Below are 23954 nucleotides of genomic sequence, written 5' to 3'. Positions count from 1 at the left end.
CAGGTCCAGCCTTATGATTTTCATTAGTATAAGATGATTATGCTTTATTGGGTCAAATCAATGCTTTCACTTTATAGTAAATGTCTTTACCATTATAAAAACAAGTTCAAAATTGAAACAAAAATTGCTGAGTTTTTCCTTTTTTTTTTTTTTTTTTTAAATTTTTTTTTTTTATTATTTTTTTTTAGGTAAACCTTAAAAACAGTAATTTAAATCCTGTTTCTTTCTTTGGTTTATGTGTAATAAAGGAAACTCATGATCATGTGAAATGATCAAAGTTTATGACTCGTGGAGAATTGATGTAATCATTAGATGTTTACAATAGTAATGTATGTAGATTAACTATAGAGGTGATGTATATTGGTATTTTTTGTCTTTTTTTGTCTCATCTGTGTTGAAAGTCTGGCAAGGCGAGACCTAGGTATTGCTTTGTCAGCATCAGCATCCTCTTTGAAATTTTAATCTTCAGTTTTCTGATTAGGAACAACTCCTGGGTCAATGGTATTTTGTGTATAGTTGCAGTGCGTCACAACATTGCATTTCCTTCTTTGTTTCATGCATATGCCCCCGCAGCCACAGTCAGTTGAAATTTTTTACATAGAAATCACTTCAAATTTTGAATTGCAGCCATGTTGGTAGACGGAGGAGACATAAATATGTGATAAATAACTATTTTTACATGTTAATTTTCATTGTAAGTTGTATGTGTATAGATTTAAGTGATCTCCCATTTTGATTTTTAACCAGATATTCTGAAGGAAAAAATTTGGTTATTAGTTACGGGATATATATGCAGCTGCCAAACTTTGTCCAGTCAATAACTTGAAAAGAATTTTGTCAATTGGTTTCAAACTTTAATATGATATTTTGGACACTAACTTAAGGTCAATTACAATTTTTACAAGTATCAGTTTTTTTCGTTTCCAAGTGGCAGCCATTTTGTTGCAGAATTGGGAACTTTGAACCTTATCCAGTCAATAACTTGAATAGTATTTTGTTGAATACTTTCAAATTTTAAGTAGTACTCCTGCTGAGGATCATGCAAAATGTGATTCATGGGTAAAAAGGCTACATATTTTTACTTTTGATATTTTGTTTGAATTGCCATTGTAAACAGAAATTAATATTCAGTTTTTCTTATTACCTGTGTTCTTAGGAGATAAAAATTATATAGAATGCACTTTAGATTTAAAAAGTAAGGGAGATAACTCTGTAAATGGCACTAAAATACAATAGAATCTATTAGATTTTCAATTTTGATTATCTCCTGAGAGCAGGCAGATTTGAATGAATAGTTACACATTTCGTAATATAGACACATAAAACAACTTCATAACAGAAATAAAAATATGTAGCTTTTTTTGGGGTGTATCACATTTTTTAGATTTTGCATGATTCTTACAAAGACAGTTACTTAATATGATGTTTGAGATGACAAAACAAATGTTAAGATTGATTTTCAGATATGATGTTTAAGGTGACAAATAAAAAATCATTGAGCTGACATTGGTCAACCGACTTTACAAACATATTTTTACAGAAAAAATCTGGTTGGCTGTCAAAGAAGCAGCCTCTCATTCTCAATATTTTTACACATAACTGATGCACAAAATGAATGGCATACAAGATTTACTGTAAAGACAATTCAGTCTTACACTGTACAAGAGGATTTTTTTTTGTCGAACTTCATGTACTTTAATTTGTGAAATTATGATGATTGATGAGAGTACTTGATACTATGTTTAAAGTTTTAAAATTAAGTACATGTATGTTTAATTTTGTAAATGTCTAAAACTTTAATTTAGCTTTTAGGAAATACAATGTATGTATACTGAAACAACTGATGTACATGTTAGTCCTAATAATATCCACATTGGATGATAATACCCATGAAGCTTCACGTTCAGGTGCTAATATTGATAATATAAAAATTACAGATGTGGTATGATTGCCAATGAGATAGTCATCCACCGAATGCCGAGCAACAATCAGTTAAACGTCTCCAGATCACCACATGGTCTTAAATGATGGACAAAAAACATATCATAAAGCAAGCTGTAAAAGGCCCCAAAAAAATGATGTGAAACTATTCATAAAATATGAAAATGGTCCTAATCTAATTCTATACAAAAACTGTAAAAGGAATAACAATGAACATTAAAAAACAATTACAACCACTGAACTACAGGTTCCTGGCTTGGGACAGGCACATAAAGTATGTGGCGGGATTAAATATGTTTGTGTGTGCTCTACTCTCCCCCTTATAAGCCATTGTTTGTTTGAACTGAAGTACAAATGTTATCTTCTTGGTCCTTTGGAAGTACTAATGTTCATGGGGTATCAATTTTTGTGGTTTTCTTGGGTAGCTCAAACCATGAATTTATTTCTCAACAAAAATGAGATTTCCATTGATGTCTTACCTAATCCATGAAAATTTGTGTCCATGAATTAAAGTACTTTCACAGTAAATGATACATGTATTTTTTCAGTGATAAATTCCATGAAATTCTTCAGTTGCTGTTACTAGTGACCCAGGGATCGTGCTGGGCTTTGCCAATGTTGCAATTTGCGATTGTTTATTCAACAGTCACGGACTTAATACTATCTTAAGTAATTAGAATAATTTTTTTTGGCACTCATATGACTCTAATTTCTAAAAATTGGCAAAAAATAATTGGCAGCTGGCGATTTTTCTGGCGACAGGATTTTGGAAGCCAGAGCAGCCCCTGGACTACTTGTAATAAGTTCTTTAATAAGCCATTTTCAGTTTAAAATGAGGTACAAATTTTATCTTCTTGGTCACTAATATGTCCCACATGTTTAACCTACATGTGATCAGTAAGTTTTGAGAAATACTTAGAATTGATAAATTATGTCAATTAAATATTGATACTGTGGTATCTCTCAAATTAACTTGATTGTGACTGTTGTTGTTATGGACTGTATCAGTTTAATGAGAGTTTTAGGTGATCATTTTAAATGAACTTTTTTCGTGTGCAATTTATTTGTGGTAATTTTGTGAGGATGAAAAAAATCGTGGAAATAAATCACTGCAGATATTAGACAGGAGTGTGTTTACTCACCTAAATAATTAAATAAAGGAAATTTGAATTGATAACCTAAATGTGGAAATAAATATCCTATAAAAAATACATGTACTGGTAAGTTGGTTTACAATAATTTAATGGCTTTTTAGCACCTTCTTTGAAGACACAGCATAAAACTTATTTATATATATGAAAAAAAACAGTTGTTCTGTATGATAGGAGTGACTTACGCTAGAACAGCAAAATTAGTGCTAAGCTATTGACTTACCCCTCAGTATTAATCTAGGTTAAGACAACATGCCTGAGATTATGTCACTATAAACTGCCTCTACTTTATACAACTTTCAGTCGAATGACCCATTAAAAAACTATATTCAAGCACAGCTGGTAGAAATAATCTTGAAGTTCAAATTTAATATAGAGGTAAAATTGCAGCATAAGTTTTGAAAGAGTAATCAAGGGAACCAAAGTTATAGCGGTAATCAAAAGAATATAATCCAGGGACAAAGACCTGACATGGAAAACAGACACACACAACAAAGAACATAAAATAACTAAAATCATACATACAAAGTAACAAAAGTAAATGAGCAAAACAGACTCCACTAAAAACTTGGAGCATGGACCAGGTGCAACGGTAGGGTAAGCGTCCTCTGCTTTTCTAAGAACACCCGCCGAGTTGCTCATAAAAAGTCCACAAACAAGGAAAAACATGAACTTTATTTTACTATAGTATGACATCCCTTAAAGGGAGTTACCTCCCTTGTTTTAGAACTTTTATATATTTATTAGTGCCTCAACTGCACTGCTTGTCACTAATTAGAAATATAAAAAGCTAAAATCAAATAGATAGAAATCAAATTTGTCAATGACAATAATCTCTATACTATAAATGTATAAAGATTGTAAGACTTTACTTTCCTCATAACCTTCACAGTTGTAATTGAAAATAAAGTATTGCCTGTTGCAAGAACATGATAGGTTATATATCTGCTAAAAGCAGAACGTGATAACCGTTACATCAATATTTGTTGGCTCTCCTTGTAGGAGCCTGTTATTTTGAATGATCTTTCTTGTTAAGTAGATTGTAAGAGAGTAATCAAAAGAACCAAGATTCTAGTGGAAATCAAAAGAATGTAATCCAGGGACAAAGATGAGACATTGAAAACAGACACACATACACAACAAAGAACATAAAATTACAAAAATAAGACGTACAAACAACAAAAGTAAATGAACAACTCAGATTCCACAAAAAATTGGGAACATGGTATAGGTGCATCGGTAGGGTAAGCGTCCTCTGCTATTCTAGAAACACTTGCTGAACTGTCTGGGGTTGACGAAAAAGGAAAGGAAAACTATTACACATTGAACAAATCTGTTCTCATGGTGTATATGGATACATAGTAACAATCCACAAGTTCATGATGTAGTGAAAATTTCAATCTTATAACAACAAATCCCTGTAACTATATAATTGAAGGGTGACAATAACATGTCTGAACTGATATGCAAAAACTCCAGGCAATACTTAAAAGGAGGAAATTCCATATTACATTTGGCAATATCAATGCATAAACTGGAAAGTTGGAAGCAACCACAATGATTCTGAATTCTTTTATTTCAAGTTATTTATGGTAAAAGTTGTAAAAATACATGTTTACGTAATACATGTATATATATTTTATGTTTTTTTTACTTTTTTGTAACAGAAGCATGATTTTTTGGACTCTGTCATTCAAGTTTGAATACCATCAGTTATGATGAACCTCCAATAATTTACCAAGTAATTGACAGCTATTTAAAACTTAGTAGCCAGTGTCCAGAAGATCGCACATTTGTTCTGCGGTATTACAGCAAAAAACGAAATGAAGGGAGTTCAGTGCACAGTTGTTCAAAACTTTATCCATTGGATTAATAGTTATCCTCTGGATGAAGTGTGTAGATTGTACAAGACTTATCCAGTGGATAAAGCTGCATATGAAGTTTTCATATCATAACTCGTATGTTATGCCAAAGCTTGCCATAACTATACAGACTTTTTGTATCGCACTAGACTTCTTACAGTTAGGCTTCTGGAACAGAGTTATATTGCTACAAGATTGAAGTCATAACTACAGATGTTTTATGGTCATCATCATGAACTTAATCGTTACGATGTATCCATCTGCACCATGAAAACTAATTTGTTCAATGTGTCATAGTTTTTCTTTCCTCATTGGTCTACCCTGGACTTGACATTTATGAGCAACTCGGCAGACATTTCTAGAAAAGCACCTGGTCCATGCTCTCAGCTTTTTGTGGAGTTTGTTTACTTTCATTTTTAGTTTGTATTTATTATTTTGGTTATTTTACACTTACCCTACCGGTGCACCTGGTCCATGCACCCAGTCTTTAGTGGAGTCCAAGTTGGTCATTTGCTTTTGTTACTTTGTATGTATGATTTTATTTACTTTACGTTCTTTGTTGTGTATGTCTGTTTTCCATGTCTGGTCTTTGTCCCTGGATTACATTCTTTTGATTTCCGCTAAAATCTTGGTTCCCTTGATTACTCTTTCAACTAATGGACCCAGATGTTTAGTTTGGACATGTCTCTCTTTTACCCAGGGTTCAGTTTAGACTGGTTTCTCTGTATAACAGTCTACATGTTCATGCATTTGATGTTTTTCAGTGACATGAAGAGTATTGTTAATCAACTGTGTACTGAGTTTATGAATGATATCATCCACATTACAAACACTGCTGAGGATGATTGTGACCCTGCAGTACTCGAATCTTACATGGTCAAAGGTCGTGGCTGGCAGCTCCTGCAAGTCATACATAAGTCAGGAGTTCAGGTTGGTCTATGTAAAATCTGTAGGCTATCTTTCTTGGCTCTATATAGCCATTTAACCATATTCACTTCTCATTTATTATTTTTAAAAATTGAGTTTTATAACAATTTTACAAAAATTTGTCAAACAAACAAAAGATTTCTCTGGTAAACAACAGTTAGATAAACAATAAAAGGATATAAACAATTATGCAAGATTTTATAAAAAAAAATCATTCATCATATTGTAAATTTTCTTTTTCCTGTATTATTTTAGGGTCTTACTGTTGGAAGAGATTTCAGCAATTTAATAGTTTCATTGCTGCCATGGTGCCTAAAGTTCAAAACTGATAATGAAGGTTTGTGTTAGCTCACTCTTTCCATAGTACATGTCAAGTATCCATTCTGGGTTTTAAAAAAAATCTCAAATTGAGAATTCCTTTTTTTCTCAGTTGGTCTGATGGATTTTATTTAAAATTGAGGAAGAATTTGAAGAAAATATCAGTTTTGAGATTTTTAATTAGACCAAGCCCAGGTGTTATAACTAAAAGTGGATAGGACATAGGCCTGTAATTTGCTAATTTTTGCCAAAATTTTGCCCAGAACTAAAAAAAAAAAAAAATAACAAAAAAGGGGTTCCAACTCCTGGAACCTTCTCTTAGATTCTTCACTTTATTAAATTCTGTGTGCTATTGTAATCTTCCAAATATATCACAACCTCTCCTTTTTAAGAATTTCCACTAAAGACATTTTTTTCAAATTTTAAGCCTAAAGGTGGCATTTGTACATTTAATAAAAACAGAAAAACAAGATAACAAACCTTGCTATTATATGTATACATAAATTTATTAAGATTCTCTTCACTTTTCTCTAGCTAGCCCTGTTTAGCAAATTATCTCCCTTTTACAAACATTATATTTTTTGTTCAAAATTGACATTTACATTGTCCAGAGTTATTAATGAATTGAAAAAGTTGATGCAAAACATTTACATTGTAAAGAATGTCTAAAATATTTGCTCCAAATCATTTAAGAGAAGTATCTGAAAAGTTTAGGATCTTTTGCACCAAATCATTTTCCCTTAAAACAAAGTTTATTTAAATCCTTATTTTTAAAGTGCTGTACTATGTTACAATTAAGCATGTTACAGAGAGTGACTTTTAAGTCATTTTAATATTTGGGAGGCATTGAATAATGCCTTTATTTAGTATATTGTGACTTTTATTCCCTTCTTTTGGTGTAGGGATGCTGGCTTTTTTTATACTCCAAATATAGTGATAAGTGTACCTGTCCATCCTTCCTTCCGTTTCTCCTTTCCTCTGTTACACAGGGAGACCCATCTTATTTCTTTTACTCCTCCCACACCACTGAATGGAAAGTTTCACAGAATCTTTATGACATATTCCCATTGTGCACCTCCTATTTTTAAATTTTGATCTGAATCAAATTGGGTGTTTCACATAGCAAAACATGGACTTTGTTATTGGTGAATATGGGAACATGGAGGGACCCACCTCTTATCCATTACTCCTCTTACACCACTGATTGGAATTGAATGAAACTTTCACAGAACCTTTATTACAAACTCCCTTTGTGCACCTCCAATTTTAGATTTTGATCCAAATCAATATGGATGTCAAAAGGTGCATATTATCTAATGGGGGAGTGAGGGATAATAAGTTAGTGAGCATTGCTTACATTTTTCTAGTTATACCTTTTGTGCAGAGTTATCCATCTTTTTTTTTCTAAATATGCTCTTTGCAAATTAATCTCCAAATGTTCTCTGCATGAGTAGTTATATTTTGGGTATTTTTGGTATCCAATTTGTTATCCTATTTATTATTTAAATGGTCTCAATAATTTATTATTTAAATTGTCTCAATAGTTTATTATTTTGAATTTTTCAAAAAATTTGTGATCATCAGAAATGTTAAATGTTATCACATTTTAGCTAGAGAAAGTTTGATAGTGAAAACATGGAATTTATAACACATGTAAGTTTTTTTTTAAAATTTATTACAAATGCTATAATTTACTGCTATCTATATGATAGTATATTAAATATGGAAAATTCAAATTTTACTAAAAACATCAAAACAAATATTTGCAAGGAAACATTTAGATGGTTAAAAAAAAGGAAAAAAATATTTTTCTTCTTGTAATATGACACAGTTTGCAAAGTTTGAAAAAGCGTATTATGGTTTGGTTTAAATAGGAAATTGTACTTGATGGCATATCACGTAATGTTCTATTAATGCCCTATTATTTTTGATTTTACAGATGTAAAATCATCAGTTGAAACAGGTCTTCCTACCATAGGGTCATGTTTTGTACGTCTACACAAGTCACCAAAATGGTTAAAGTCGTGTCAACAGAGGAACAAGGTCATTCCTAAAAGAAACCATAAAAAATCACAGCACCAAGGGCAAAACACCAAAGTAAGGTATCAGAGAGTTTTGGACAACAAGCAAGAGAATGGTAAATATTCAGAATCTGATGATGAAGATGCTGACGTTCCATCACAACAAAAGAAACACAAAAGAACAAGAAACATCTTTAGAAGGAATCCTTTTGTGGATTTTAATGGCCGCACCATCAAGGATGAAGATGATGGTGATGGGGATGAAGTCGAGGAAATTTCTTTAATTCTGTCTAGAATTGATGTAAATTGCACTGCAATGAATCCTCCAGAGATTTGTCAAGTTATTCTGAATATTCTTTTAGAAATTTGTCTTCAGGATTTGAATCAAAGTTCAATATCCAAATTTTTATCACCTATCATCTTGCCAAACCTCATCCAAGTACTGACCAGTTTTTATCCAAAGTCAGATGTTAGGAATCAACCTATTTTAGCTAGTCAATGGACAAAAAACAGCAACATATATTTCCAAAGAAAACTATTAAGGCTAATTTTGACTTTATGTGGAATCATTGCTGTTCAACAAAATGGAGTAAACATTATCGCTAGTCATAAATGTCTGCAAGATTTATTGGACATAGCACAACAAATTTACAATCTTCAAGGTATCAAAATGGCTTTGGCAGGCAGTACTTCCAAAGATAAAGGATCACATACAGTGACCTTTGACCTTGAACTTTGTTATTTAACAGAAATAACCTTGAGTTCAGTCATTCTCCTTGATATTGTTTTTCAGTGTCTGCCTCTTAACATTGTTTTCATTAATAATGCTGTTCAACTTGCAAGGGATTTTATTAATGGGAATGGGTTTACTCTAATGCAATTTGTGTTGACGCATTTGGATTGGCTAAGAAATAATTCTTACAAACATTCTGATTGGTCACATGCCGAACCTGTTAAAATTATAGACTCTTTTTTGAGCACATTAAAATCTGTGAAAGTTCATTACATTCACTCAGTAAAATGCCAGAAGTCAAAACATCAGAGATGTGACTTTTCTTCATATTTTAATCATCATCACAATATATTGGGTGATTCGCAGACAATGAATGGAGAAATGTTGTCTGCTGAAAATGAAAATGATTTGATGTCAACAGCTTGCTTAATTTCATCATGGTGCAATTTTCTACTTGACTCTTTGTCAAAAATAGATAATAAACTGTCTAGAATTGAGGTTTTAAGGACTTTCCACAAATCAGCAATATGCTGTTGTATGAAATTAGACATCATAGCCAAGAAGATGCTTGACTGCTTACCACAATTTTCAACACCTGTCCAAAAGTATAGTCTTGAAATCTTCAATGCTGTAATCCTTGAAAATTTTTCTAAAAGAGAAATTGAGTCACAAACTTTGCAACAAAAACTGTCAAGGCTGTGCAGCTTTTGTTTTGATAGACGAGGAAGTTCTGGGATTGATTCAAAAGTTATGATACAACAAACTGCAGACAGTGGATTTTCAAGTCATGGCTTAAAAGTAGAAACCAACTACAATGAAATGGCACAATGGACTGTTTGTGATATGTTCAAACAAGTCTTGTTTTCCAGTGACAAAAAATTGACTGAAGTTATGTCAAAACAACTGCTGAACCTTGTAATGAATGGCAATGCTGATTGGAAGAAAGAACTATTTTTTAGAGTTTATTCCTTTGCCTTCAGTGCATTTTTAGGAACAGGGAGAACATCCTCACCTTTTTCATCAGAGGAGGAACATAGCCTGGAAGTCAATTTTTCGAAGAAGGTCAAAGTTCATTGTCTTTCAGCTTTGCCTCATTTGCTTGAAGTGGACAAAGTTTTGCATGAATTTTTGCAAAATAAAGGTATCGGTAGAATTTGTAGATTGTTAGAGGATGAAAATTTACGAAGTCCAGTATTGAAAGTATTTGAAGCTCTTGTAATATTAGATGAAGATAAACTCTCAGAATCTGATGTTATATTCTCAAAAGAAACTGCTGATGAGTCAGTATTGCCCAAAAATGGTCTTGTCATTAAAGCTTTTATTGGAGGTCTTGCAAGTATGACATTGAATAATACATGCTTAGGGAAAAAGAACTGTGTGATAGATTTTGTTCAGATGTTTCACAATTGTGATGTCCAGTTGTGTTGCTTATACTTTGCGGAAAAAATGACAAAGAATTTGACATTACTTGTTGACATGTGGGAAACCTGTGCTAGAATTTGTCTCCACAGCAAACGCTTTGTGTTTCACTTCCAAAATTCACCAAGTTTGAAGATAGCAGAGAATGCCCTGCTTTTGATTATCAAGCAGTTGTTGTGTTCAAACAAATGTGACTTGCCTGAAGGCTCCGAAGATTCAGGACTGGATGTTGATGTCAGTAAGGCGTCCTTGCCAACTAGCTGTTGTTACCTGGAACTTCTCCTCATGAAGTCACTATTGATTGTATGCAGTGCATCGTACAAGAGCCTTATTAGGAAGGTAAAACAATATTACATCATAGAGCCAACTCTTAAAATATGTCTATTTAAGGTTACATTGGATAATAAAGTAGGCTAGGTATGCAAAATCATTTTACTTTTTAAAATTAATTTTTATAGACACTTATTTTAGAATTTCTTGACTAAAATAGTGCTCAACTGAAAAATTATAGTTAAGTGGTATTTTATAAAATTACTAAACAAGTACTATCTTTGAAAAGGAGGTAGCCAACACAGTATAATTTGGTCCTCTTTACCTATCAGTTTCTACATTTCACTCAAGAAAGTAGTACATGGCATGCAATTTCATTTTTCAATACAGTTTTTTTTAACACCACTAAGTTATCAGTATTTGGCCAATCAGGAATATGATACAAACATATCACTGATTTCAAGAGTGATGTCCCTTACACTAGGGCTATCTCCTTAAAGTCCCTTTTTATTAATTTTGAGTGTATTTTCAACCTTGGTAAACTTAACCGTATTATCCAAACATAAAGAGATTTACTGTCATTACAAAAAATTGTGTTTTTGTGAAAAGTCCATTGTGTGATATTTTTAACATTTATTTAAATGTAGCATTTCATTATAAGCATTAAAAATTCTGAGATATTATAACTACTAGTGCATGAAAGAAAGATGCTGATTTTTACGAAGCTGTCCATTCACAGCAAGTAATATATTTAACTTCAGACAGGGCTTCCCTTGATTAAATGACAATTACTGGACAAACTTCCTTATGTACACGTAGATAAGTGTACATTTGAAAAAGAGATTTAAACTTTCTATCAAACTTCAATTAAAATACTTACGAAATGATAGAATGTTTTAATTTCTTTCTTAATTGTCCATTTAGCTACCTAAGACATTTATCAGGTAGTGATCATTCATTCAAGGAAAGGCCAACTCTTTTCCAACTCTATTCCTAGAAGTATTTAACTTGATGTAATTGAGTTCATTAAGTTGGATTACTTTCATAATAGATTGCAGTACTTTTAACCAAAATGAAACCAAGTTATCATTAATAAATCAGTTATCATACCCCAGTATCAGTCACTGATTGCCAGGTATGATAAAAATGATTCAATGTCAATGGTTATGACTGTAGGAACATTGCCATGTGACATTGGTACACATGTAATGTTTATGTCCAGTTACCTGATATAATGTCAACAGGCAGAAAGGTAAGTGTAATCAATGATAACATACCAGAGGCCATTTCAGGTCACAATGATTGGTTTAAAGTATTGTACTTTCTGTTTAAAATTCGCTTCTATGAAGTCCTATCTTATTTTGATATGCTGAATGAGATAACTTTTTTTTATCATGTCTTACAGCTAATATTTTGAATTATTTATTTACTTTTAAATTTTTTTTCTGGGGTGTGTTGGAGCCAATTTTTATGTTAATTTGTGTACAATATTATATTTTTTTGGTTTTTTGTTTTTGTTAAAAGACTGAAGAGGTACAGTCAAACTTGTCTTAAAATACTGTTTTGGAGATATAAGCATTTGAAATTTTGGCGGGAAAAGGATTTCTCTTGAATTTCCATAGGTTTTGTCTTATTAGGTTTTATCTATTGAAAACAAAAACAAAAAAATCTTAGAACTTCTTAAATAACATTTTAAGGTGTATTTAATGAAATTATGAAAAGAAAAATAGGGATCATTGGGCAAAAAATATATGCTATGAAATAGATAAAACCAAAGGAGTTTGAAAATTTGTCAAAAAATTAATGGCTCGAAATAAGCAGCAAACATTCTTAATAGACTTTTAAGGAAAAAGCAAAGTCATGGTCACGTTAGATAGGTGGTCTTTGTATACAGGTTGATTTAACATAGAATGCACTACATGGGGATATTTTTTTCATAGTTTTTAAGATAGCTTATTCCTATTATAAGTGTCTGCTAAGACAGGTTTAAATGTAGACAGAGAATTTTCGAAGGGTAATGCCTATGCATTTGATATTTGATAGAAACCATTGTCAGAAGTAGGTGCAGGATGGAAATAAATTACTGTTTCTGTGAGATATTTACTTCCTGGTTAATATGAATAAAATTTGTGGCACTGCACTATATTTCTTACCATTGTTTCAGGATGGACTGGAGATTAGTATGTGGAAAAGACTTACTGAAGCATTCCAGGCCTGTTCAAACCTACCACCTACCAAAGTTAAGACAGTCTGTGACGTACTTCTACTGTCAGCAATGCCCAATAAAACAACCATACTTGACCACACTAAATTACAAAGTCTCAGCGATCTAGTATGTGTTATATTGTTGTGTTTTTTATTTCCTCCTCTTGATTTTTAGCACCTTCTTATGAAAGATTTCTCGTCATATCATGACTCATAATAAAGGCAGATTTGGGGGAGATTTAAAAAGGGGAGGTTCTAGACTATTCTTTGCTTATTATTTGCCAAATTTATGTGCAAAATCTACAGATAACAAAAAAGGGGGTTCTGATCCCTAGAATCTCCCCTGGATCTGCCAATTTATTACATTTTTTATTCAATATACTGTTATATCTTTGTACATTTTTAATATTATAGACTACCAGAAAAAAGTTTGAATGCACACATAAAACAAGTTACATGTACACTTTGTGGCATCTTAAATGAATCCTGTATTTAGACTAGAAGTTCTAATTGCAAAAACAGGAAGTTTTGTGTCTACTTGCAGTTCCTAAAAGACGATGACATTGATGATGATGAAATCAGACAGTACATACACACAACCAGTGAAGAAGACTATGATTCAATTAGAGTTGGGGAGGGTGGTTACTATGGCGATACTGAATGTGGGTCAGATGAAAATGAGACTACTGTCAGATCGCCTGCAAATGGCTGCAATAAAGAAGTTTATCCTGCTGTATTTAGAATACTTGTTGAGTTGATGATTGTTATAAAGAATAAAGAGGGGATGGTGAATGTTCTTGGGCAGGTTTTACAGAAGTTGCTACAGACTATGAGAGCTAGTCACAAGGCTACATTGGCAATATGTCAAGAGGTATGCAAGGGTTAAAGGTTACTTTCAAGAGTGAAAAATGACAGATTTTTCTAAATTTGAAATCAATGGTCTGCTAGAGAAATACCAAAAGTCCACAGTTTAGTGTCAATAAATAAAGTTGATGGTAGAAGATCTTGATACTGAAAATTTTAAGATACTGGGTAAGGAATTCAGGGTCGTGGGTTCATTTTCATGAAGGATTTCAATTTGAGATTTTCCTCAAATCCATCCTTCACTCAAATTCCAACCATTCATATCACTTGAAATTAAAGATTTGAGGACAATTTCAATTTGAGATTTTTTTATGAAGCCTGGGCCAGGACCTCGGACCAACTCTACTTTGAACCCTTAGTAAGTAGAGTTACCATTAGTTGTGAAACCTGTTAAAACCTGAAAAGCCACCAAAGTTTTTAACCAGTTATATTAGAGAATCACCCTGTATTGTTGTAACAATCATTTCTAATACTTATACCAGGATTGTCTCCCTTTTACCACAATTGATCTTGAACTTTATGAGTTTTATGCTGAAGAAGGATATCAGTTATCTGAAATATTCAATGTATATTTTACCATCTTTCGATGATGTTAAACATATATAGACGTTTATATATATTGTTTATGTGGAGAGCGGGGGAAGATGCATCAATTTGTCTAAGGTTAAGTACTCATTAGGAATTTAAGTATAATTTTTCCAATATTTGCAGTATGTTCAAATTATGAATTTTTAAAGAATAGTTTCATAATAAACGATATTGAAAGATACAAAAAAGGAAATGCTTACTGCCATTGCATAAATCTTAAGGCTTTTTTGTCTAAAGTGAAATCCATCCAAAATAAATTGAAGAGAGTAGTTCAAAAATTCATGGTACTGCCAAGTACAAAACAACATTTGATTTGGGTAGCACATATACAATACTATTGATAAAATAAATGTACTTTTAGATAATATCACATTGTTGGACATGCTTTGTATTGACCTGGTTTATATAAGAAAAATAATCTTGTTTGTTATAAATGTAGCCAGCTATCAATTGGTCTAAATCTTTTTGTGTTTTTCAGATTAAATGAAATGAGTTTCCATATTTCACTTTGTAAAATAAATTTACTGTATGCTCATGTAATGACATGGATGTTGAATGTTACTGATAGTGATAGCTATTCAGTCATTACTGTAGATGGAAGTTAAAATTTCCAAGAAAGATAATTTTATATTACAAAAACGGATGATTAATTTGTAGTAAAAAAAACAACAAAAATATGGTCTGGAATTCAAAGAATACCAGTCATTAATTCAACTGATATGTCAATCATGATGATTTCCATTATGTTATGCTTGGATATATTATAATTACAAGAGGATATATTGAATCTTCTTGTAGGGACTTCTAGAAGAGATTTTGGTCGGGTTTTGGAACTACATGATTGAAGACAAGGCTGGTAGCTCAGGTAGTATAACTGATACAGACAATCTTTATTTTAAAAATGGCATTCTACAGTGAAATCTGTCTGAAATGAACTCCAGGGAAGAGAAAAATTTTGGTCCCAGGCCCCGTAAGACAGGTGGTCTTTATATACAGGTTAATTTTATATACTTGGGTATTTCAATCCTAGTCTTTTAAGACAGGTTGTTGCTGAATACTGGTGGTTGTTAAGACGAGGTTTGATTGTATTTTCATTTCTTTAAGCATGTTGCACTTAAATAGCTGTCTTTGTAAGAATCATGCTAAATCTGAAAAATGTGATTCACCCCAAAAAGGCTACATATTTTTATTTTTGTAATTAAATTGTTTTAGGGGTCTATACTATAAAATGTGTAATTATTCATTCAAATCTGCTTGCTCTGAGGAGATAATCAACACTGAAAATCCAGTAGATTCTTTTGTATTTGGGTTTCATTTACAGAGTTATCTCGCTTAATTTCGAAATCTATAGTGCATTCTATATAATTTTTTTCTCCTATGAGCACAGGTTATATGAAAAACCACATGTTAATTTCTGTTTACTATGACATTTCAAACAAAATATCAAAAATAAAAATATGTAGGCTTTTTACCCATGAATCACATTTTGCATGATCCTTAGCTGGAGTGCTACTTAAGAAAATATACTATTTACTGGTGTAGCAATGTGGTTCCTCCATGTCTTGAATTTTTTTACACTTGGAAACAGAAACAATGTAGGAGTAAAAATCTACATTATTTATAGACATAAACAAAAAATTACAGGGCATTTTTATTACATTAAAAAAATTGTTTACATTAATTTTTTTGTTTACATTAAACTCTTTTCGGTTTACATTAAAAATTTAATACTACTAGTTTGTTTTGTTTTACATGGCAACAGTGAGAAGTTCATTGCTGTCTCTGATACAACTGATGTCTCAACACAGAATGACCTCGACAGAACTGAAGAAAATATTCCAGTTGTTTAACTACTCTGTCATACCACAGGTATGTTTACAGATGAAACTAGCATATAAATATATCACTGGCAGTTTTATCAGCCCATACTTTTGACAGTTGTGTTGTACACCAATGATTCATCCAGTACCTGGCTAATTTTGAAAAGAGGGGCAGTCTAAAAAAAAAGGGGAATACTAACAATATTTTCCTATCAAAGAGGGAACCCAGACTCCCTATTACTTTGTCCTAATACCCTTTCCAAACCTCCCCAAGAACCCCCAAAAATGTTTCTAACCATTCTTGATTAACAAAATAAATATATTTTTGCTTTTTCTTCAGGATGTGTTATTATCAGCATTTCTGTCCATTGTTGAGAATTCCCAACCACAGCCCCATTATAGTGTAACCTTTCCATGTAAACGGACGCTTGATGTCTCACCTAAATCTAGTCTGGTTCAATCTACACTTAGGAGAAGGGAAACCAGAGCGGATTCCGCTGGTAAGGACATCTTTGTTTCTGCTTTCTTGATATTCCCATATTTTTTATCTTTCAATTTTTTTGTGAGTGTTGTATGTTACCAAATTTCGATTCATTTATAAATTATAAATGATATGTTGATTTAGTAAAAGAGAAATATTTTATGATAAATTTTCAATAAGGTTGGAGTGTCAACAAAATTCTATATTTGTAGATGGTCTTGAATATGAATGGGTCAGAATCATTCAGTTGGAAGTTGCCTATTTCGGGAAAAAAACTTGTGCAGTTAGGAAGAGATTGTTTAATCTTTCAATACAGACACATCAGTAATATAACAACATTGAGCTGTGCTTTATCAACAAAGTCAAATGTCATTTGAGTACAGATAGCTCCCTTCATTATAAGAAAAGCTTAACATCATGTTAATCCACTCTTTATAAGTAAAGTATTTGTGTATTTTCAGGAATGTGTAATGTGATTTCTGTAATATTGATATATATATTTCTTTCAAGGCCATAGTTTTCTTGTTACACAAGATTGTTAATTTGAACACTGTTTAGGGACTTTTTCTGAGCTGTATTTTGTGAAGTGTGAAATAATTTAAACAGTATTATTTGCAGGTGGTCAATCTCCATTTTTTGCCAGTGTTTCATGGGTTATGGTTACAACACCAGATACAACAGAAGGTTCATTTGATCTCTTTAATACATCAACCACACAAGACATATGGGATCTGGCAGCTATGTTTATTCCAGTTCAGGGGTTACCATGGCCACCATTTGGTCTTGGAATGACTGTTGCATTGTGGGTAAAACTATCTGAAGATCAAGAAAATGTTGTAAAAATTACTAGATCCACAACTGGGAACCATGTCTATTTCACCAGCACGGAAGGTATTATACTAACTAGTTGTTAAAACATCAAGAATCTAACATAGCTGAGAGTGCATGGCAGAGAAATCTCAGACACCCAAGGATAAGATTTCTAGTTGTCTAAAGAGTTAGAGAACCTCAAAATCTCACCTGAGGATGTCTGCAATTTCTTAGTCTTGCATTTTCTGGGAATGTTTGATTCTTTTCTCACATTTAAATTGATTTTGTGATTACTTCTGTAAATTTGTCATAAGATGCTTTATTGTGACTTAACAAATTTTGCTTGTTTTATCTTATTTGGTGGTGAGATTAGGAAATCTCACATGGCAAAAAAAAAGCACCACAACACTTGCAACTTCTTGTTTTTTGCAGCATTTGGTTCCAAAGAACAGGTCCATCAAGGCAAAAGTGCAGTTGAAGTCTCAGAATGTATCCATCTTGTGTCCCTTGGCAACACAGAGAAGATGTTGGAATTGTGGGTACATACCTTCAGTGGCCATCTTGTTATCAGGTCAGTCAATGCTAAATATTGTATATCATACAGAATAGGAAGCAAAATTGGAACATCAAAGCTAAGATCAAACATGCTCAGTAAACAAGCAGACGACAGATTTTTCAAATATTGTTTTGTCAAAAATATCGCGGGATTTTGTTTTTTTTGTTTTTTGTTTCTTTAATGAATAATTTATATTAACATGCATAAAATTGTATATGGACTGTGGTAATTTGTTGTTCATGTTTTGTTGTGTGTTTATTAATAATATTTTGTTCTGCAAATAATTACAGTGTAATTGTTTTGGAATGTCAATATTTAGGTTCTAAAAAAAGTAGTTCTGGAAGGGACATGGTCTAAATACAAAACCAGGGTATGGTTGCTAGACTGTTCCTCAGCGTCAATTAACCAATGAAATAGCATTAAATACTACAAATTGAATTATTAAGATAGAATTAAGCAAATTTTTCAGTACTAAGCCTTGCTGAAATAATTGGATGAATTTTCCTGATTGTTTATATTTTATCATTATAAAAAAATCATGAAAACAGCTTAAGCTTAGTAGTGTGTTTATTGTTATACCCTCTGCTTTGTGGGAGGCATATTTGATTGTGATATCTGTTGGTCTGTCTGTTAGTCCTCCTACAACTTTTCATTACGGTTTTGTCAGAAGTTTTGTATTGGTGTCCCATATTTTGGGATTTGTTTTCATACTAAAGCGACATCAACTTCCTGAGGATATCTTATCTCATAATCTTTTGTTTACTAGGGTGGGGGATATCATTTAGTTTCTCTTATTTTAACTCTTTTACATCTGGTTTTCATTGCAAATGATGAAAAAAGTATAACTTTTGATTGTTTTATATGCCTTTAAGGTTAACAACTGAATATGGAGAGAGCAGTCATATTCTGAAAGATGTCATGTCAAAAGAATGCCTAATGAAAGGACATTGGCATCATGTAGTTCTGGGTTATAGTGAAGACATTCCACAAAGAAATGGGGAATGCATACTCAGAGGAAAGGTATTATAGGTTAATGAATTCTGACTACAGTTATGTTAAAACCGAAGCATTTCCTATAAAACTATTCTGATGTGGAGATACCACATGACTGAAGACAGAAGACATTTTTTTCTCATTAAAGAGACAAGAAAATTCCTATTGTGTCTGTTAAAAAATATGAAGAAACTAGTCATACTAGAATTGAAATAAATCAGGGAAACCCCATTGGTCTTTGTTTTAAAAACAATGCAACGTAAATGGCCAGCCCATGGTAAAGAGTAATCAAGGGAACCAAGGTTATAGTGGTAATCAAAAGAATGTAATCCAGGGACAAAGGCCAGACATGGAAAACAGACATATACAACAAAGAACATAAAGTAATTAAAATCATACATACAAAGTAACAAAAGCAAAGAAGCAACTCGGACTCCACTAAAAAATGGAGTTTCTGTAATTTTTTTTTTTTTCCGAGACATGTAGTTACTTACTCCATTTTAATCAGCATCTTTAATGCTGATATAATCCAATTTTATCAGTTATAACTAACATATATCAGACTTTCAGAATGAATAGAAATGAATACCTTGTCAAAGTGCTGATAATTTTTTACTAAGTGCAAAACATACTTATTAAAAATGGTTGAAGAAAAAAATATTCATTGATCAACTGTGAGATGAAATATCAGGTTAATAAGAGATACATTATATTTTGTTTTGACAGATTCAGCTTGTTATAGATGGATGGAAGTCACAAGAGCTGAGTTTAGACCATCAGTTCTCTGTACGAAATAAACGTTCTAGTGGAATACCACTTCTTTGTGTTGGTCATGCTGTAACAGATCCACACAAATCCAGTCAGAGTGCCACTATCAGCTCTATCATGCTGTTTGAAGGTACATCTTTCAGAATTTTTGTCACTCTTGTACTAAATGTTCAGTGTTGTGAGATTCCAGCCTTCCGTCATTTTTTTGTCACTTCCAATTTTCCTATGGGAAAGTTCATTGTTCTGTTTACTTTTTCCTTTTGCAGGTAGAAAACCTTAATCTCTGAAATGTATTTAATGTTTTGGTGATTCATATCTCCTCAACATGGCAGGGTATCAATTTATGTCCAGTTTGAAACCCTATTTTTTAATGACATAGTGATTCAAGTTGTGAATTCAATTCATTTGATAAAAAAAGTTCTTAGATTAACTTGATTTATTTCATTTAAAAGATTATTAAACCCCCCACTCAACGAGTGGGTTGTATACTGTAATCACACTCTGTCCGTCCATATTTTCATTGCAATTATCTCAGCTCCCAAGGGATGGATCAGTTTCAAATTTGGTGTGTAGCTCCATATAGATTGGGCATATGTTGTAAGTAATTATGGTTGATCTACAATTTCGTGGGATCTTGCCATTTTTCACTAAATGAAATGATAGAGAGAAAATTTGCATAACAAAAATCTTGACTCCCAATTGGTGGATCGATTTCAAAATTGGTGGTGTGGTTTCATGTAGATGGGGCATAGGTTATAAACAATTTGAGTTACTCTCCAATATCAACTTCTTGTATGAGTGAGGGTATGCATAGCACAACAATGGTGCTACTTTGTGTTTTTAATTTTATTATGTGTTAGGTTCAAACCATGGCTGTGATGAAGTTTTTCACTTGTATGCCCAAGGACCAAGCTGTGTCACTATCACTAAATGTGATAATGTTAAAATTGAAACCAGTTATGGCACTCTGTTAACCAAAGATATGGAAAAGCACTCCAAGATACCCACTGAAATATTGGTTGGCTCCAAAAGAATAGAATTTGATTCTCTGAGGGTAAGTAATGTTCATAGGTTTAGTTTTCAGTTTGAATGATGGAGTTAAACGTACAGTACTGATCAAGTTTAATGAGGTACTTGAATTGACTTCCCAGAAATGTAAAGAATATATAAAGTCTGTCCATGCAATAATTGGTTGCCACACTTTTAATTTAGATGAATGGTTTATTTAAAAAAAATATCTTCGTAAAATTCACAATGTAGCTTTTGATTTGATTTACATGTATATTAAAAAAAGTTTATTTGATATTCATATGATAAAAATATTTTTGGATGTTTTTTTTTCAGTCTTCCTTGATAGTATCATACAATCCTATGATGCCAGATGTTGCCTGCTTCTATAGAGATCATTCTTATCAAGAAATGCAGGCAGCTCTTGCTTCTAACCTTGGAATTGCTCAAAGACCTCAGGATGACCTTTTACTTATCCAGCAACCAATAACAGCACAGTTTACATGTCAGGGAAAAGTCATAGGACACAGGCATCATGGTCTGGAGAAAGCTTTAGAGGGAGCTGGTGGTATGGAAGCTGTTTTGTTCCTTGTTGCTCAGGTATGATATTGTTTTCTGAAGGTGAAATATGTGTGTTAAGCAAAACAATGTTTTTTTTCTAATATAAATATGTACAAAGGTTCATTTCCACAATTACAGCTGTTTCTGTGAGAGTTAAGCATAGAACTCAGTCTGTGTTACATCAGGAAACCATACCATTTTATTCATATTTTGATTTCAGGTATTTGAGCTAAATAAGGAAGACAGTAAGCAGAAGGATACTGAACATGAATTACTGCAGGCTAAATCTCTACAGATCTTGTTTTCAATGGCCAACTTCTCTACACACATGACCAAAGATTACCAGATTATTAATGGGAACCAGTTACTAAACAGAGTTCTGACAAGTTCTCGGGCTGTCATAGGGTACCACACAGTTAAGGTCAGTGTAAGGTGATACTTTTTTATACATGTGTCTATAATTAAAACCTACACAGCAAATGCGTCACATAAGATTATCAAATGTGACTTCATTCATATGATTACCATATGATTCTAATATATAAATATTGACTTGCTAACATATGTTAATCATATCAAGTTTGATTCATATGATAGTCATATAATGCACTTCATAAGATTCTCATGTGTGGCACATTTGGCTGTGTAATTCTGTTTATGAAATGGTTAATGGTAGTGTTTTATTTTTACTATTTACATTCCTCTCTACTATAGAAGGGAGTCATTATAGTATACATTATGGTATACATTATAGTATACATTATGGTATACATTATAGTTTACATTATGGTATACATTATAGTTTACATTATGGTATTCATTATGGTATACATTATAGTTTACATTATGGTATACATTATGGTATACATTGACCTTCAATCATTCACTCTTCCAATTCAACAATTCTTCAAACAACTTTCATGAAAATTTGTTAAATTGTATCTTTCTTTTGAATTTTAGCTCCCTTACATTTTTTTAAAATTTCAAATTTTAATGTTTTTTGAGTACTAGAATGAAGTTATCAAACAGAAGAAATGACAATTAGACCACACAGGCACTCATGGCTTAAATGAAGAAATAGTGAATGGTTTGTTTGCATTTTTCGAAGTTATTTATGAGAAATTCTTGAATACAAAATTTTATTGAAGGTTTTACTTGATGCTGCTACCTCAGAATCCATGATACGTTTTGAGCTAGATGGTACTTTAGTTATGAGGAAGAAGTCTGAAGCCATGATAAGAAACGTCTCTATAATTGTGGATCTCCTGCTACATTGGAGGATCTGGGAGGGATATGATGAGGACATCCTTGTGATGATATTTCATGCTCTAGCCTCGTTAGTCAGACATGATCATCCACATCAAGGGCTGAACCTAAAACAGTTTCATTCTGTAAATCTCATCAATGTGATCTTTAAAATTTATCAGGTTAGTTATATTTATAGACTACAATTTTACTGTTAGGAGAAGTTGGGTCTACCTATATGGTCAAAAGGGATCACCAGTTTTCAGATTGGGGGGATGAGTAAGAAGAATAAAATTCCAAGAATAGCAAGACAAGATCATTTTTTGGGGTAGAATTTGTAAAAAAATATATTTTTTATGCAAACTGAAAGATAGTCAGTAGAAGCCAAACATATGAATTTTATATACCCATATGTGTATCTTTTCTCTCTTAAGTGTTGTTAAATGCTAGTATGTGTTATCAGATATTTGAAACTTGATAGCATTTAAGTTGACACTTTCTCATCAGTCATATTTGGGATGATTGAATTAGATGCATAATTATGACAGAAAAATTAAAAAAAAACCTTTTTTTTTTGTAGGAGCGTATTCAGGATAGTAAGAAATCCTACTCAACAGAGATTGCCCAATCTGTCATCAGTATTTTACAAAGCATGCTGGGAAGTCCACCTGACCTTCTTCTTGTGATGGCTGTTGTTGATTTTCTGATTCTTGTACATCCTGCCACTAACTCTTATGTCCAGCATTCTAAAAGCAGCTTTTACTTCACAACATGGTGGAGTGAGTATTTCTTTGGAAGCTATCTATTTTCTTTACTTGATAATTTCAGTTGAATGCTTCTTCAACTACTTTACATGATTCCCAAATTTTTTTGTGAGGAAAAATAATGGAAGTGTAGTAAAAGGTATTGAATTAAAATAGAAAGTAAAATGACTCGTGTAAAGGATTATTTTTTTTTAGCCAATCGGTTTGTTGTTGACCTGTCACAGGGCAGTCTAGGGTTTGTTCCTCTTCGGCAAAGGTATAATTTTGCAAGATAAATCATGCTTTCCTGTTACAGAATTAACTTACATCTTTATTCTAACTGCAAGTTTTATTTAACCAATAGGTAGCGAATGAAGTTTGAAGTAAATTTATTCTTTTATTCTTTCTGTAGATGACAAATCACCAAGAACTAGGAAAGATAGTACTTACGTTAAGTCCAATCTGCATAAAACTAGTACTCCCCATGGGCCAAAAACAAGTACATCTCCATCTGTTGAAAGTACAGGTATGATTCTAAGCATCTGTAGCCATCAAAGTAAATTTTTATTAAGCAATTTGGATATATGTATTATATTAGCAAATGTAATTGTTGAAGTTTTATGTACTTGGCAAAGTCATATTTTCAGACAACAGTTTTTTGTTTTGTAAG

At 32.3% G+C, this 23954-nt stretch overlaps 1 protein-coding gene across 6 annotated transcripts in view; it reads left to right on the top strand.

The window, feature by feature from the left end:
* LOC148626118 (lysosomal-trafficking regulator-like) overlaps window positions 1-23954 on the top strand; it is a 72416-nt gene that overhangs the window by 11324 nt on the left and 37138 nt on the right. For 5 of the 6 annotated variants that reach the window (XM_088569775.1, XM_088569774.1, XM_088569778.1 and 2 more), the window contains 18 exons: window positions 5719-5884; window positions 6137-6218; window positions 8139-10711; window positions 12807-12974; window positions 13392-13718; window positions 15098-15164; window positions 16062-16168; window positions 16460-16619; window positions 17219-17491; window positions 17843-17981; window positions 18839-18986; window positions 19686-19857; window positions 20588-20781; window positions 21072-21335; window positions 21517-21717; window positions 22445-22723; window positions 23122-23320; window positions 23697-23810. In XM_088569775.1, the coding sequence (XP_088425901.1) occupies window positions 5719-5884; window positions 6137-6218; window positions 8139-10711; window positions 12807-12974; window positions 13392-13718; window positions 15098-15164; window positions 16062-16168; window positions 16460-16619; window positions 17219-17491; window positions 17843-17981; window positions 18839-18986; window positions 19686-19857; window positions 20588-20781; window positions 21072-21335; window positions 21517-21717; window positions 22445-22723; window positions 23122-23320; window positions 23697-23810 (5633 nt within the window). Of the gene's footprint in view, window positions 1-5718; window positions 5885-6136; window positions 6219-8138; window positions 10712-11775; window positions 11895-12806; window positions 12975-13391; window positions 13719-15097; window positions 15165-16061; window positions 16169-16459; window positions 16620-17218; window positions 17492-17842; window positions 17982-18838; window positions 18987-19685; window positions 19858-20587; window positions 20782-21071; window positions 21336-21516; window positions 21718-22444; window positions 22724-23121; window positions 23321-23696; window positions 23811-23954 lie in introns of those variants that run through there. The other variant, XM_088569779.1, reaches the window with a different exon arrangement.

This window comes from Perna viridis, chromosome 2 (assembly GCF_037379345.1).
Source record: "Perna viridis isolate PV_CMFRI_1.1 ecotype Kerala chromosome 2, ASM3737934v1, whole genome shotgun sequence".
Taxonomy (NCBI): Eukaryota; Metazoa; Mollusca; class Bivalvia; order Mytilida; family Mytilidae; genus Perna; species Perna viridis.
This window is presented reverse-complemented; position numbering and strand designations above follow the sequence as displayed.